General features: G+C 35.9%; 3 protein-coding genes across 10 annotated transcripts in view; 2 read left to right on the top strand and 1 right to left on the bottom strand.

The window, feature by feature from the left end:
• Positions 4,799-5,365, top strand: LOC109846668. Its single transcript, XM_020415916.1, has one exon. It carries the CDS (start codon positions 4,799-4,801, stop codon positions 5,363-5,365), a length of 567 nt encoding a protein of 188 aa, XP_020271505.1.
• On the bottom strand, positions 6,725-13,814 carry LOC109850333 (mitochondrial import inner membrane translocase subunit TIM14-3-like). 2 transcript variants are annotated; one of them, XM_020420336.1, is made up of 3 exons: positions 13,579-13,799; positions 13,044-13,222; positions 6,725-7,069 (listed from the first exon to the last, which is right to left on the bottom strand). In XM_020420336.1, exons 1-3 carry the CDS (start codon positions 13,579-13,581, stop codon positions 6,913-6,915), a joined length of 339 nt encoding a protein of 112 aa, XP_020275925.1. In that variant the 5' UTR covers positions 13,582-13,799; the 3' UTR covers positions 6,725-6,912. The 2 variants fall into 2 exon arrangements, with proteins under 2 accessions (XP_020275925.1, XP_020275926.1); XM_020420337.1 differs by lacking the exon at positions 6,725-7,069 and adding an exon at positions 7,479-7,622 and having other exon boundaries at positions 13,579-13,814.
• LOC109848018 overlaps positions 15,494-16,244 on the top strand; it is a 50,279-nt gene continuing 49,528 nt past the window's right edge. For all 7 annotated transcript variants that reach the window (XR_002248672.1, XM_020417270.1, XM_020417272.1 and 4 more), the window contains exons 1-2: positions 15,494-15,614; positions 15,994-16,131. Coding sequence is in view for 6 of the 7 variants with exons in the window: in XM_020417270.1 (XP_020272859.1) it covers positions 16,125-16,131 (7 nt within the window). In the remaining variant the exon portion in view is untranslated. The remainder of the gene's footprint in view (positions 15,615-15,993; positions 16,132-16,244) is intronic.

The raw sequence follows: 16,244 nt of genomic DNA on the forward strand, positions 1-16,244 counted from the left end.
AGTTCTATTTTGCAGTTTCCAATAGAACGTAATAGTTGTAACTGTTGTGCTTGTAGTTGCAAAAATGTATTTTTTTTAGAAATGGCTTGTAACCAAATTGATAATATATTTGTTCGACGCAGGATCCTGGCACGGCTCCAACGAAGAGAAGTTGGCCTTCCCTCGACGTTGGCACGGAGATTTATATTAGCGACGTGGATCAAGTGACTGAATGGACAGTCAGGAGTCAGCGATTTCGACATCTTAATCCCAAAGGTTAAACCTGGATATATTTAAACTACACCAAAAGAGAGATGAGATTCATTTCCAGAAGCTGAATTTTTTTTTATCTTTAAGGCCAATCAAGATAGGAACTAATCCTTCTGTAGCAAATATCAGGCTTCGGCATAATCAGCTCATTTATGCCTCTCCTTGGTCAAGAAATGTTATACTCCGGCGTACCATACTATAAGGTTCAAAAGTAGCAGGCACAGCGGCGAACTCCGGCGTAGTCGAGGGCGAGACGGGGAGCGACGGCGAGCTACCACGATGAGGTCGGGCGGAGGAGAGGAGGGGAGGCGGCGACGAACTCGGGGGAGGCTTGGAGCTAGAGAGAGAGAGAGAGAGCGAGAGAGAGAGAGAGAGAGAGAGAGAGAGAGAGAGAGAACTGGGTTTGAAGGATTGAGGAGAGGGGATAAGGTTATTTTGGGGATTTTAGCTTAGGTGGCATGTAATAATTGTTAAAAAGGGGCTGCAGCATAAAATGTCACACTTCAAGGGGCTGAACCACATGGGGGAAACTAGGAGGGGCTGCAGCACATGAAGTTTCTGTTTTTGGGGCCTGGACATATTTTCCCTTTTTATTTTACTTCTAAGAAAAATCCACGGTAAATTGTAGGTGGCATGACTCAAGAGGACGCGGTTGCCAATACTCAGGTCTTTGGTTTCATCCCCTTTAGCTAAGCCGAATGGTGACACTACCATAGATCCAGAATTTACCTGGTTGGGATCAGGGATTGAACTCGGGCCTCGGATCCTCGTTCCTTGCTAAGGTTTTCCTCGTGCTCCAAAAAAATTTATAAATAGCACCTGATCTGATAGCACTTAATCTATCGTTTAAGTAGATGATCTATCTGAAGAAAACACACCTGTAGATCGAGACCTCGCCTGAAAGAGGGGGCGTGAGCTCGCCTGAAGGAGAGCGTGGACCTCACCTGAATTCGAGGGCTTGGACAAGCGAGGGTGGACAGGCGAGGAAGCTCGCCTACACAAGAGCGATTTGAGGCGAGGGCGAGGAGGCTCGCCTACGGGTGGCTCGCCTACGGTCTAGAGGAGGAACTCGCCTAAAGATGAGTCGTGGTGGAAGCCAGTTGTGCGGGAGAGAGGCGAAGTGCTCTCCTGTCGTGGTAGACGGCGGCTGGAGGAGGAGCTCACCTGAAACCGCCCTAGGGTTTCCCTATAAAAGGGAAACCCTATACACGAGTGAGCTTGAGTGGAGCAAATCGAAATCTCTGGCGGCGGTCCCTCTCTCCTTCTGCGATTTGAGCTCCCAGTTGTCTCGTTCCCAGGAATTCAAAGGAGTGGGTTTGGGAAATTAAAGAGAGGAGTTGAGTAATTAAGAGAGAGCGATTTGAGAAGATATTGAGCAGTGTTTTAAGTTTAAAACACTGTTGTTGTTTAAGAGATCTTAAGTTTGAGATCTTCTCTTTGCAAATTTATAATTTTTTGTGATTAAATAAGAAATTATTTGTGTTACTCCCGTGGACGTAGGCAAATTTGCTGAACCATGTGAATTTGTTGTCTTGCATTTGTACTTGTTTTTGTTATTGTTTGTTCTCTAATCTCATTTACGGTTGTGTGTTCCTCCGGTTCCGCTGCGCACAACACTATCACTCTGCAAATAACAATCCACGTATCGAACTGCTAATAAACGAGCGGAAGGGTAATAGATGTTGAGGGTGTAGGTAAGAGGGGTTGTCTATAACTTATCTCAAAAATCTATTTAACTTTATCTACTTGTACATATACGTCCATAATACATACTTGAACTTGAGAGGAAAAAAAACTTGTATTGATCTTTTCATTCTCAGTAGAAATTGTTAATTTTGAAAAGAAATGTTGGCTGCTTCTCCATAGAAATTGTTACATTTGAAAAGATAATGCTAGATTCAGTTTGTTTCAGGTTTTATGTGTGTCCGGATGAAATTACGATGAATTCACATGTCGTTGCCATTTTATTGTGTTAAGGATACCCTTTCGTTTCTCTAAGAGCATTTCCAATGCTCCCCAAAGAATATACCTCTCTATATTCTCCTTTAGAGGAGGGACACTCCAACCACTCCCCTCTATATAAAACTTTATTTGTAAAATATATATTATTAAATGATTATTTCTATAATACTTTAAATGATTTTGAAAATATAAAATGATAAAAAATTTATATGAATTAATTTAAATATAAAATATATTATAAATTAATACTAAATTTATAATATATAATATAATCATATATTTAAATAAAATTAGTTATCTTTAATGAATTGATAATAAGAAATATATAAGAGCCTTTAAATTTTAAAAACCAGAAAATATAGCATAATATTTGGAACAATCTTTTAAAAACTAGAAAAATCTTCATAAATACTCTAAAGTCCAGAAAATATAGCATAATATTTGGAACAATCTTCCTAACTACTCCGAAGTCCAATTCTCACTCCATAATGAGTTACGGTTTTGCCAAAAGTAATGAAATTTTATATATTAAATTCAGCGGCATTACATAGAAAAATAAAGTACATGAAAAAAATTAAAAAACGGGCAAGTCATTTCCTCCATATCCACTGCTTTTGTAGTTAGGTATTCTATATTGACTTCATGCATAACTATATTCAAGATTAGGAATATCAGATGAAGAACCTCCAGTTGTGTTTCTATTTAAAATCTTTTTTTTTAATTTGAAAATATTCGTGTTCCGAAGGATTAGTAATAGTATCAAGATTAACTAACATAATTTTACTTTCTTGTCATTCTCTTCGAAGATCTAATTTTTTCTTATCGTTTTTGACCCTTAACATCATAATCTGGTGCATTGTCAGTCTATCATTTTCTTGTTGCCCATGACTTTTTTTTAAATATCAACAATTTCTTGATTGCTTTTATTGAGAGTTTCAAAGTCGATGTTCTTTTCAATTGCTTGGCTCCTCCTCATCTTCTCTTTCTTCCTTCCTGTCGACCGACTTGTTGACATATCGTTGTCATTATGAGTATATCCCTCATTATCGTCATTTAAGTCGATGGCAGGAGAACTTGAATATCTTTGAAGTTTTGGAAGTTGCAGGCGATCTAACACTTATATTTGCCCATTTTTTATGTATCTTTTAAAATTGACCAAACATGATCAAATAAAAACCCATTTCTCTCTTCTGGATCTTCTGCAAATATTATCCTAGCACGTTTAATCTACCACAAGAGAGGAAGAAATAAGTATTAATAACATGATAATAGATGATAATCAAGATTTTTGTTATTCAAATACTTACTATGTCAAGCTCAGAAGCACCGCTTGGATTTAGGCACTCGACTTGTCGAAAGCATCCTCGAAATTTACGGATGACCTTCATAATTAATTATATTCAGCATGAGAGAGACTTTGGACTCCTTTGAGTAGTACAAATATTGGAAATTCTTTCATGAAATAAAGCAGAAATTCGTTCCCACAGCTTGTCCTTCTTTTGATTAGAACCCATGACTGGATCTTGAGAGATTTCGAGCCACGTAGCGCATAAATTTTGGTCTTCTTCTTGTTAAAAAGATTTTCCATGACTGGATGCCATAATCTAAAAGGAGATAAAGTTGTTTAGGATGATACTATTGTGATGGAGGGATGCAAAGAGTTATGAATATAGAATAACAAGAGTTGTGGTGAATATATGAAAATTGTGCAAGTGTTATATAGGGATCAGATGTGGGGAGTCTCCAACACGAAAGGAATCCAATGGCTCAGTCTCCAACACCAGGAGAATCCAATGTGGGGAGTTTCCAACACCATGAGAATTCAATGTGGGGAGTCTCCAATGCTGAAAAGAATCCAATGGCTCAGTCTCCAACACCATGAGAATCCAATGTGAGGAGTCTCCAACATCAGGAGAATCCAATGTGAAGAGTCTCCAATGCTGAAAAGAATCATATAGGGGCAGAAATATTATATAATGATATTATTACATCTATCTCTAAACAACTCACAACTTATATTTTTATTTTTATAAACAAATTCTTCAACAATGAACTATGGAGCCGAACCTTCTTCTTCTCAGTCTCCAACACCAGGAGAATCCAATGTGGGGAGTTTTCAACACCAGGAGAATCCAATGTGTGGAGTCTCCAATGCTGAAAAGAATCCAATGGCCCAATCTCCAACACCAGGAGAATCCAACACCAGGAGAATCCAGTGTGGGGAGCTTTCAACACCAGGAGAATCCAATGTGGGGAGTATCCAATGCTGAAAAGAATCCAATGGTTCAATCTCCAATACCAGGAGAAACCAATATGGGGAGTCTCCAACATCGAAAGAATCCAATGTGGAGAGTCTCCAATGCTGAAAAGAATCCTATGCGGGGAGAAATATTATATAATGATATTATTACATCCATCTCTAAACAACTCACAACTTATATTTTTATTTCTATAAACATATTCTTCAACAATGAACTATGGAGCCAGACCTTCTTCTTCTTCTTCTGACGACGACGAAACATTTTCTCAGTACATTAAAGATTGGGAGGAAACATTTTCTCAGTACATTAAAGATTAGAAGGAAGATATGACACAATGGGAGAAGGAAGATGAAATCTTAGCTCGTGTATATGCCTCTAATAGTGAAATAATGACTTATCTCTCTCAAGAGGCAGAGCAGCCAAAGCGTATTGACTCAGTTCCTGGTCATTTGATGATCAATCGCGGGAGGGAAGAAGGTAATTCTCGACTCTACAATGATTATTTTTCTGATAATCCTACATATGGTGCAAATCTATTTCGTAGAAGGTTCCGGATGCAAAGGAGTTTATTCCTTCGTATAGTCAAGGCGGTACGTGAGCATGACAACTTCTTTGTACAAAAGATGGATGGTGTCGGCAATTTTGGGCTATCAACTTTACAAAAAGTAACAACGGCATTTCACATGATGGCGTATGGAACATTAGCAGATAGTACTGATGAATATATTAGGATCGGTGAGCCAACTGCAATTGTATGTTTAAAGAGATTTAGTAGAGCAATTGTAGAAGTATATGGAGATGAATATCTGAGGACCCCCAATGTCGACGATGTTGCAAGGTTATTGCAAAAGGGTGAAGAAAGAGTTTTCCAGGAAAGGCAAGACAATACTTAGGACGTCATGGAGATCCAACCATTATTCTTGAGGCGGTAGCATCATATGATCTATGGATATGACACGCATACTTTGGCTTACTAGGATCCAATGATGATATTAATGTATTGCAGTCGTCTAATTTGTTCGACAATCTATCACAATGTATTACTCCTCCTTCTCATTAAACAATTCAAGGAAAAAATTATGATGTCGGTTATTATTTGGCCAATGACATATATCCGAAATGACCAACACTTGTTCAAACCATTTCCAATTCTGATGATAAAAAGAAATAATATTTTGCAATGATGCAAGAAGCATGTCGAAAAGATGTAGAGCGGGCATTCGGTGTTCTCCAATCACGATTTGCTATCATCAAGGGGCCAGCCCGTTTTTGGGATAAATAAACTCTGCACGATATCATGACCGCTTGTATTATAATGCATAATATGATTTGTCGAAGATGAAAGCGATGAGCAAGAAGATGTTGTCATTTCAACTCCACAACCAATTCCGAATGCTAAAAATATAGAGATAACCGAAACTGAACGATTCCAACGGTTCCTTGCTCGACATAAGAGGTTGAAAAACAAAGAAGCTCATTTTGCACTTCGATGTAACTTTTTTAATTAAAGTTTCGATGTATTTCAATATTAGTATTTTTATCTTCCATCTAATTTTCTAATACATTTTCATTTTTAATTACTTGGTTCTTGGAATTTTATATTTTAATTAATATTATTCAATATTAGTCTCATTTTGAAGATATCGACAAGACATTTCCAACTGTAATATTTTTATTTAAAAATAATTAGTAGAAATAAACTTATGTTGATTTTAAATTACTAGTTACTAATTAAAAAGGATATGGAAGTAATAAGTAATTGTTTATAAATGTGTAAAAGGGCAAAGTGAGTATTTAGAAAAAAATTACAACCACCTGCAAATTTAGGAAAGAGGCTGCATATTTGCAGCATCATTCCTTCCGGCTGCAAAATGCAGCCGAAGATGCAGGATGATTGGAGCGCTTCGGGGCTGCAAAATCCAGTTTTGCAACCCCATTGGAGCTGCTCTAATAAATGGCTTCCTACTCTTCAATTTGGCGACTCCTCTTCTAAACTAACTTTGGTCCAAACCAGTCAGGTTTTGGAGCGATTTGGCCAAACACTTGCCTAGGAAGGTTATACAGAGCATACGCGCAACCAAATTGAGCAATTTTCACAAGAATCCGACATGAGACATCTCAAGACAATCTTTTTGCATGTACGATTAGAAATGAAAAACAAAATTTCAAAGATTTCACTATATACGGCATACGGTACCGCAACTATTTTCTTCAACATCAGCCATCAGAACAACTTATAGGGGTCTAAAACATCAAGGAAATGTACACACTAGGTATTTTATTACAAAACTAGCAATAAAATTTCTCATTGCATTTCCCTTTCACAGACAGCAGCAAACTCCAATTATATAACTGTAGACATCATGACCGATCTTATGAGGATTAATTGTCTAAGACACCAAAAGATTTTATCTAAGTGTTGACATAGGGACAGAATGAATCAAAATGCAGAACCGCCGCCTTTGGTTTTCCCAAGCATGACGTCCTTGGCTTCGTTAATTTTCGAAGCAAGATAATGGCTTCCTCCTGCATCTGGGTGGTTGGCAACCATCACCTTCTTGTGTGCTTCTTTAACTTTGTCAGGAGGGGCGTTCTCCCTGTCCAGCAGAAAAAGAAAAGAACGCCAAATTGAAAACAACTCACAAAAAAAAAACAGCAACTACACAAAATTATGTCCAGTTGAGTTTGCTATGGCCAGAACCAAGATTGCATTTTTCAAAAAATAAGGACATACAGTATACAGAGATAAAATCTGACCTATATTCTAGGCACTCTGCTCTAATACTTGTTCAAGCACATTTGCACCAATAACATTGGGTAACCAGCAACCCAGTTTATCTGTAAATATTTCAAGCTTACTAGCTGAAGAACGCGCCAAGAAAAACAGCAAGTATTGGCTTAACTTCATCTGTAAATATTTCAAGCTTACTAGCTGAAGAACGCGCCAAGAAAAACAGCAAGTATTGGCTTAACTTCAAGTCAAGGATCCTAGATTTGCCAAGCTGAAGAACGCGCCAAGAAAAACAGCAAGTATTGGCTTAACTTCAAGTCAAGGATCCTAGATTTGCCATTTCTTTGAAAGCGCTGAAACATCCAAAATATAGAAGGGAAATTGCTAGGCCTCCAGTCAAGGAGCATTCAAATCCTTTCCTGTGGAAAGATTTAAACCTCAAGCATTGAGGTTCTATTTCTATAATACAGCTAGTCAATGTTTTACATGTTAACTAATGGAAAAAAAAACTAGTTTATGAATAGCCACTGAATATGATCCTGCAAGAAAAAATAACAGCAAATCATAAACACTAAATTGATTAGTTTACTTTTGTCATCAAATCTAGCCTGTTTGAAAAATACAGCCATCTTGTTAGTGCTCAAGGCACTCTATCCTGAATTGATCCCAGTCAATGTACCATGCAAAACATTTTGTTAAATAGACAAGATGGTTGTATTTTCAAGCAGCAAGTAATGACTTGACTTCAACTCGAGATTTGCCATATCTTTGAAAGCACTGAAATATCCAAAATAAAGAAGGGAAACTGCTAGGCCTCAATGAGTCCTTTCCTATGGAAAAATTAAACCTCAATGAGTTTGGGGAAACTGCTAGGCCTCAAGCGTTGAGGTTAGTGGCAGATTCATGATTTTGGGGAAGTGGTGTCACGACATAATCAATGATTAAAAAAGTACAACTGTCCTCGATGAGTTTCCAAATTTTGAAAAAAAGAACATAACCGTATTATTAGTAAAACTATCTAATACATATTTTTCAACATGTCACTAGGCAATCGTTGAGCCAATCACCATCACTTATTCCGCTACTTGCTCTTTATCAACTTTATTGTATTTTGGGATTCTGGGACCTGAGATTGAGTGGGTCTGGGGATTTTAATGTCTGTGTTTTTTTTTTCCGATATGAGTCCCCTAAATTTACCATATTTTAAAATTAGTCCCTTGAATCATAGACATTGCTATTAGGTCCCTCAATTCTTAAGTTATTTTGAACTAGTCCCTCAAATAATTGAAATTGCTATTAGGTCCCACAATTCTTAAGTTGCTTGGAAATTATTCCCTCCAATCAAGAGTAAAAGTAGCAATTAGAAGGAAATTAGTACCTCAAATCATCAAAATTTTAATTAGATTCGCCATTTCTCGTAATTTTTTTTTTCAAACTAATCATTTTAATTGATAATTGTTCTATTGATTTGAGGGACTAATCTCAAAATAACTTAGAAATTGGGGGACCTGATAGCAAGTTTAATGATATGAGGGACTAATTTCAAAGTAACTTAAGAATTCGAGAGACCTAATAGTAATAGCAATTTCAATGATTTGATAGGCTACTTTCAAAATATGAGAGATTTAAGGGACTAATATCGAAAAAAAAATTAATAAGTCCAGCTTGAAATTGGGATGCGAGAAAAATGATGGGGGTTATGCATATTGTAGGGGATTAGTAGCTTTGGTAAAGTGGGGTTACGTGACCCCACTTTGTCAAAGGTGGATCTGCTACTGACTGAGGTTCTATTTCTATAATATAACCAGTCAATGCTCTACATGTTATCTAATAAAAAAACTAGTTTATGAATAGCCACTGAATGGATGATCCTTGCAACAAAATCATAAGCACGAAGTTGATTACTTTGCTTTTGTCATCAACTCTAGCCTATTTGAAAAATACAACCATCTTGTTGGAACTCAAGGCACTCGATCCTGAATTGACGCAATGTTTTGCATATCTGATACTTATTTTGAGTCAATTGTGTAAAATGATTCTTTCTAGTCATGGATGGTTTCATTGTGCCATATAGATGAAAGGAACATACTATGTTAGATCCTATATTAGCCTCTTTTTCTGAACATTAGACTATGCTTGATGACTTGATGGGGAAGATCTACAGGGATCCCTGGTTGCATCGCCTTAAGTGCATATAACAAATGGTAAGTTGCTCTTTGAGAGATTTCTCAAAATTTAATACTTAGCAGCCGACACTTATTATTGGAAATTATTGAATTATGATTATTTTTTTGAATCTGATACCGATCCTAAGCACAATTGTATGCATAAAACTTTCTTGAATGCATATGCAATCCTCAACTTAGGCTAAAATTAGATAAATAGAAATAGACCCATGAAGGAAGGGAAGAAGCCATCTCCGAATATCCCTTCAGCGACCATGATAAATAGGATAAGATGAAATGGTGCAGGAAATAGAGGGGTGAAACACTTTGTTTGACAGACAAAGAGCACTTGCAAGAACAAAAGCTGGATGGAAGTCAGTGCTCTATGAAAGGGTTGTTAGGTCTCATGTTTATGAGCTTATATCTCTAATCTTGTTTTGAAGGTCTCATGTTTATGAGCCTATATCTCTAATCTTATTTTGATGATTTACAAACAATCTCTAACATCGTTTGTCTAGTGTTTATGTTTATTATTATATATTCTAGACAAACATCGATATCGGCAGTTGGTTGAAATTAATCTTAACGACGACATCCGTTGGAGGTTGGATGGAATTGTGCCTACACGATGATATTCAAAGGAGGTTGGCGGAATCCGGAATGAAGCCAATACATTCAAGTCAAATTCAAGTTCAAGCTTCATCCGCAACCAAGACGAGTATATCTAAGATCTCTTAACTTGGGTATATTGTTTCTAGTTTAGGTCTTATACCGTGTGTGTTATACTTTAAAGCTCAATTATCACACACATACACGTTTTCATTTTTATAGCTTTTAAGTTTATCAAATAAATATGAAACTAGTATATATACATATTTTCGGTTTATCATTTTCAAGTTTAACTGTATAAATATGAAAGTAATCGATATACTTATATACATATATTTCATTTCATATTTATCATTTTTATTTGGAAAATAATGTGTTTATGGATTAAAGACCTGTTTACACTATTTTATATCTTTTCTCAAGTCTATTAATCTATTAAAAAGTGTTTCAAAACTTGTTTGTATTGATTTCATCAAAATCAAGCTTTGACGATTTCGTATTGTTTAACAGTTTGCAAAATAAATGAGTTTTCACAAATGAAAAATCAAATTGAGAAATTCTTTTTCTAACATGTTATATTACATGTTTATAAACATTCCCAACATTTTATCATTTTTGGAGTTGATTTACTATGGTAAATTGATTTTACAAACTCAAGTGTTTCAGCAGTTTTTAGAATCTGAAATATCTATTTTAAAATAATTATTTTTCACAAATGGGAAGTGATATTTCAGAAATTCTTTCTCTAAAATGTTATCTACATGTCTAGATACTTTCCTCAAACTTTTACGATTTTTAGAGTTGATTTGATATTTTTAGTTGATTTTATAAAACCAGCTACGTAAAAATTTCAGGATCCGCCAATTCTATCGTGCATGTTTTTTGTTGATGAACAGTGTTTTGATCGACCGATAGAGTGCCACCAGTCGACCAACTAGTGTTCCATTGTATAACGGCTAGTTTTTTCTAGATTTTGATTTTTGGGGGTTTTGCCTTGTTTTTTATGCTTTCCTTTGGCTTGGGATGATATGTTGAGAGACTATATATAGCCCTCAACACTTAGATTTTGTTATGGAAGTTTAGAATAAGTTTTTCAAGTTTTTGAGAGTTTGTTTAAGAATTTTAAGTGTGTTTTAGTTTATGGAAAAAGAGGTTTACTAGAGGAGGAGATCATTTCGGTTTTGAGCTTCAACTTTCATATCTCGATCTCTCTTGTTTTCAGAGAAGTTTTTATAAACTTATTTTCTAGCTTATTTATATTTTTGATTCATATATATTTATGCTAGTTTGATTTAAGTTTAGCTTTCATTTTACTCTTTGATTGCACACACAACCTATTGAATTGAGCTTAAGTATTTCATACATAGTATATTGCGGTTGTGAGTTTGTAACATTGAGTGTGAGCTTATATTGAGTTCTCATATATTGTAGAGAACAAATATTTTTCTTGTGCTTAATTGTAAGATCACTTTGTAATATATTTGTACACCGAGAGAAGTCTGTGGTGAGAGACGCTATCGATTCCAAGAGGAGTGAGCTCGGTGGTAAAGCCTAGAGAGGTGGTAATTTCGAGCACTTGAGAAAGGCGACACGGGCTAGAGGATGTAGAGTGTGATTGCAAGAGTGTGAGTTGTGAAAGTTTTCGGTGAGCTAGAAAATCGAGATTGTGAGGTGTAAACGTTTTCGGTTAGCATTGAAAACCGGTTGAGATGGTGGAGTTCTCCTCGAGAGTGGGGAGCGGAGACGTAGGTTGGAAGGACCGAACTATGTGATCATTTTCTTGTGTTTGCATTGGTTATTTGCCCACTATATTGTTTATATTGTTTCATGTCTATTTCACTCTTGTGTTATTTACATATCTTTGCACATATAAGTTGTTGAATATCATACTTGCTAGGATATTTGTTAATAAGTTTTTAATTGGCATTAAATCGGATTAGATTAGCACATTACCATATTCACCCCCCTCTAGGGTAATTTCAAGGGTATCTAATAATCATGTATGTGGTTCTACTATAACAGGCTTAAGAAATTGATCAACACAACAAGCAATAACTTCAGTGCTAAAATGGGGAAAAAAGGAACATGAACTATACTGGTCAAGCTAAAAGTTAGCAATCCAAGTCATCTTATACACACCTCAACTAAGTATTTACCTCTAAGACGAATATCCGCTAGGGTACCATTTGGGAGAAGGAAGTCAAGAGATCCCCGAAGAAACAGGCTAAATTTGGAGCCAGATGAGAGATAATAAGTGTTTGCCGGAGGATAATCCCTCGTTAACTATTAACTTCTCCATTAGTGATGCCCACCTCGCTTGGAAGTATTCGGGTGAATTACCTTAAATGGATGGGATGTTCCCTTATATATCTCTGGTCCTAAAAGCAGTGTTCCTCCTTGTCCCACTAATAAGGAAATATCATTTTCCACAAGCATTAGCACAAAGCATCGACATAAGAAAATAAATTAGGAATTTTTTTCTTGAAAATATTGCAGAATCTTGATAACAATAAAAATCTCATCCTAGAGCTTAAGTGGGTTGATAGCAGGAAGCAAGATAATCCTACATCCCTTACTCTCCCTCACTCTAATCCGTCTGGATAATTAGTCGACTTAGCACTAGGCCTAGTTTGTGACATTTGACTGAAGCAAGCCATACACAAATCTTCTTTAATCACACTATACCAAAGACGAATCTTACTTAAGAACCTTGAGAAAACCTTCAGCTACGGCTCCCTGCCATACATGGCGCATTAAAAGCTTTCATGGACATGTTTTTCGATTGATGTTGGCTAATTTCAACACAATTTGGATGTATGAAACATGGAGAAATTGGAAAAGGTGAGGAAACAACACTGCAGCGTATACAAGTAACACAATTAACTCTAAAAACCAGCAGTATAGCATATATTATTCCTTAGGAAATTTCAAAACATCCACAGACGAAATGCGCAGACTGATCACACCAGCAGCACACACATAAATATACTATTCCAAATATTGGGAATTTTGCAGCATTTAAATATACATGGTATCTTGTGTCAATATAATAGAAGGCATTCTCACCTCACGCCGAGAATGAGAGCAGCTTCTCGCCTCGTCATGGTCTGCTGAAACCCACCTTCATAAAATCTTCGCATCCGAGGAACGACAGGCCGTGCTTTGTATGCTTGCCATGCCTGGATACTGTATCTACCAGCAAGAGCAGCTGCTGCCACTGCAAGTCCTGCTAGAAATGGTGTCGCCTGAAAATAAAATTTTAATTTAATATTCATCCCAAATTAAGTAAAAAAAATCATAAACTAAGATGAATCCTTGAACTAAACAATGTTGTAAATTTTATTTCACTAGAATTATTTGCCTTGTAATAAAAAATAAATTTACGGTTCTTATTATAAAAAATAAAAAATTTCACTTCTTTGTGGGTCGTAGTTTCTAGATTGAAAACCCTAAAAGGATGACTTTTTCGGCAGAAAGCTCAACCAGAACATAATAAATCACCAAAATAGATAAAATAGAGAGAATTTAAGCGATTAATAACAGAATTGGATCCAAAGATCGAATTTTTCAGCAGCTACTCGCGAATTCTTGAGGAACTCACCATCTATGTGGATGTGATGAAGACGGGCATTAGTGGTATCGTATTATTCGGGAGCCGTTATTATAAAAAACGGCGAATTAAATATTTATTTGCGGCTGATTTTTTCCAGCGCCGGCGGCGGCGGATCTCGTCTCTGCTTTTGTTCGCTCCGGCTGCCTCTTTGCCCTTTAGTTTTTTTTTTTAAATGTTTTTTTTGGCTTCACCCTCCTCAGACTGCGCCCTGTTTTTTGCATTCCAGCCCTTGAGTTCTTCTCGAATTGGGAGTTCGAGGCGGACTGGGTTGTTTCATATTGGATTTTTTTTAAAGTCCGTTTTTAATCTTTATTAGGAAAATTGATCTTTTATGGATTTAATTAGCAAAATCAGTCCGTTTTTAATCTTTACTAGCAATTGAGGAATATTTTTATTAATGTTGATAACTTTTTATGCAGTACTTGTGTAGAAGTGGGGAATGGAAATAAAACTATTTATTGGCTTGATAAATGGACGTGCAAATACACTGGCTTCTATGTTTCATTCTCTTTATAACTTTGCATCATCCCCTTTTGCTACTATTGCCAGTTTGAGGAAAAAATTAAATAATGAATGGATTTGGGATATTAAACTTCAAAAACAGTTGACAGAAAATCTGGTATTTCAATATTTTGATATGTTGAACAATATTATGCTTTTTAATTTTGTTCACAGGGAGGATAAGAGAAAGTGGATTTGGGAAGCAAAAGACAAGTTTACTGTTAAATCATATTACCATTTTCTTATTGATGGAGGCTTAAGATATGAGTGCTTAAATCTTTGGGATGTGAGGTGGATTTCAAAAATGTTAGACAAATTAAGGATTTCAAATTTCAAAAAGTTTGGAACGAACAAAAATATTACAAATTATAGTATTCTAAATCCTAAAATATTGTTGAAACAAATAAAGTTTTAGGAATCCCAACCCATAATAAATTAACTATGAATTTCAAATGCCATGGTGAAATTCATATATTAAAATTATAGGATTTGAAACAAACACCCCTTAAAGAAATTGCGAGTGGACGCATCCTAACCATAAATTTGAAAATCTATGGTTGTTATCACTTCACTAGAACGCCATTTAAATAAAGCTAACGCCTCCTAATCGCGATCTAATCCATTAGTTAATGCCAAAAAAATTCGCACCCAATAAATAAAAGAGTGCTGCTACGGGGACCCAAAATATGAGATTAATGGAGGGGACATGTGAGGGGTCCCCTCCCTATTAGGGGCTGTTTGGTTGTTGTTGGTAAAATTGTGTATTTATGACACAACTTGGAAAGTTGTTGTCCACCTTATTAATTTCACTTGTATACTTTTCTTTGTTTGTTTTTTATTCCATTGGAATCATAAATTGCTTGTTTGGTTTGCAAATGTAACATTAATAATTGTTTGTTTGGAAAGTGTAAAAAATGGTCCCTACTCAAATTATCATATTGGTTGAAATTATTTTTTATTATTTTTTTCTAACATCAATGTCAGCTTTCTCCTAAAATCATGTCTTTTTTTTATGAATTCACTTTACAAGCCACATCAGCATATGAAATCACTTTATACTATTTTCACAACTACAAACAAACAATTGACCACATCAGCATATGAAATCACTTTATACTATTTTCACAACTACAAACAAACAATTGAAAGTGATGAAAGCTGACATCACAACTACAAACAAACAATTGAAAGTGATGAAAGCTGACATTGGGACCCATTTTTTTATATTTTCCATTATTTTACACGGTAAAAACATACAACAAAACAACCCTTTACATAATGAGTTAGCATGAATTGACATGACCAACTCATTATGCAATAGAGAGTGGGACATCTCACATGTCCCATCTAGATCCCATATTTTGGTTCCTTAAATCACGCCTCTCCCCTAAAGTGGGCCCACCCTAGAACCGAAAGCGGAGGGAGAAACCCTAGAATTTTTCGCGAAACCCCTCTCGCTACATTCTCGAGGCCGAAATTCTGCTGTGAGCTATCCTCTACACAGCGTCGGCAATTTCTCAAAGGTGAGATTTTTCTCCTTTTTTTTGCCCCTTTTGTCTTTAGTCAGGGTTTCTTGTATCCTTGATTGTATTGTTGATGATCGATTCAATTAGTAATTGGTTGATTCACGTAGAACTCCCTGAAATGTTTCTATTAATGTTTCTGTTATTGTTTAGTAGTAGATTAGCGTTAGATCGATCTCATTTCTTTAGAATTTGAGTCGTCAGGGTAGGGTTACTGGCTGTTTTGTGCGTTTAAATGTATTAATAGTTCTAACTGCCGTCAGATCTAAGTTTAGTATTGACTGTTCAAGGATTAAACTCATGAACAGTTCGATCAGCGATTTTGACGACAGTAGCGCTACTGATTTCATTACTTGATTCTTTATCTTGATTATTTCAGTTTATAATAGATTGAAGCGTATGGCACACAAATTGAAGCAGTTAAGCCCCATCCTTCCTCTTTCTTTTTCTCTCTGAAAGATACTTCGAATTCTCCGTTGGAGAAGAAAGAGCTCTCTCAATCAAGCAGCAATGGATGGTACGCGACGTGTTTCCTTCTACTCTTGAGCTATTTTAGTAGTTATCATTAGTTAGTAAATTGATTCATTTGACTTTATGTTCCTGCGTTCTTTAAAAAAACCAAAAATAAAA

The sequence above is a fragment of the Asparagus officinalis genome, chromosome 7 (assembly GCF_001876935.1).
Source record: "Asparagus officinalis chromosome 7, Aspof.V1, whole genome shotgun sequence".
In the NCBI taxonomy this organism is placed as follows: domain Eukaryota; kingdom Viridiplantae; phylum Streptophyta; class Magnoliopsida; order Asparagales; family Asparagaceae; genus Asparagus; species Asparagus officinalis.

Coding starts and splice junctions, on each gene's coding strand:
- LOC109850333 (XM_020420336.1), bottom strand. Junction 7,070..13,043: donor GCTCTCATTCTCGGCGTGAG/GTGAGAATGCCT, acceptor TCTGCTGGACAG/GGAGAACGCCCCTCCTGACA.
- LOC109846668 (XM_020415916.1), top strand. CDS start 4,799: ATGACACAATGGGAGAAGGAAGATGAAATCTTAGCTCGTGTATATGCC.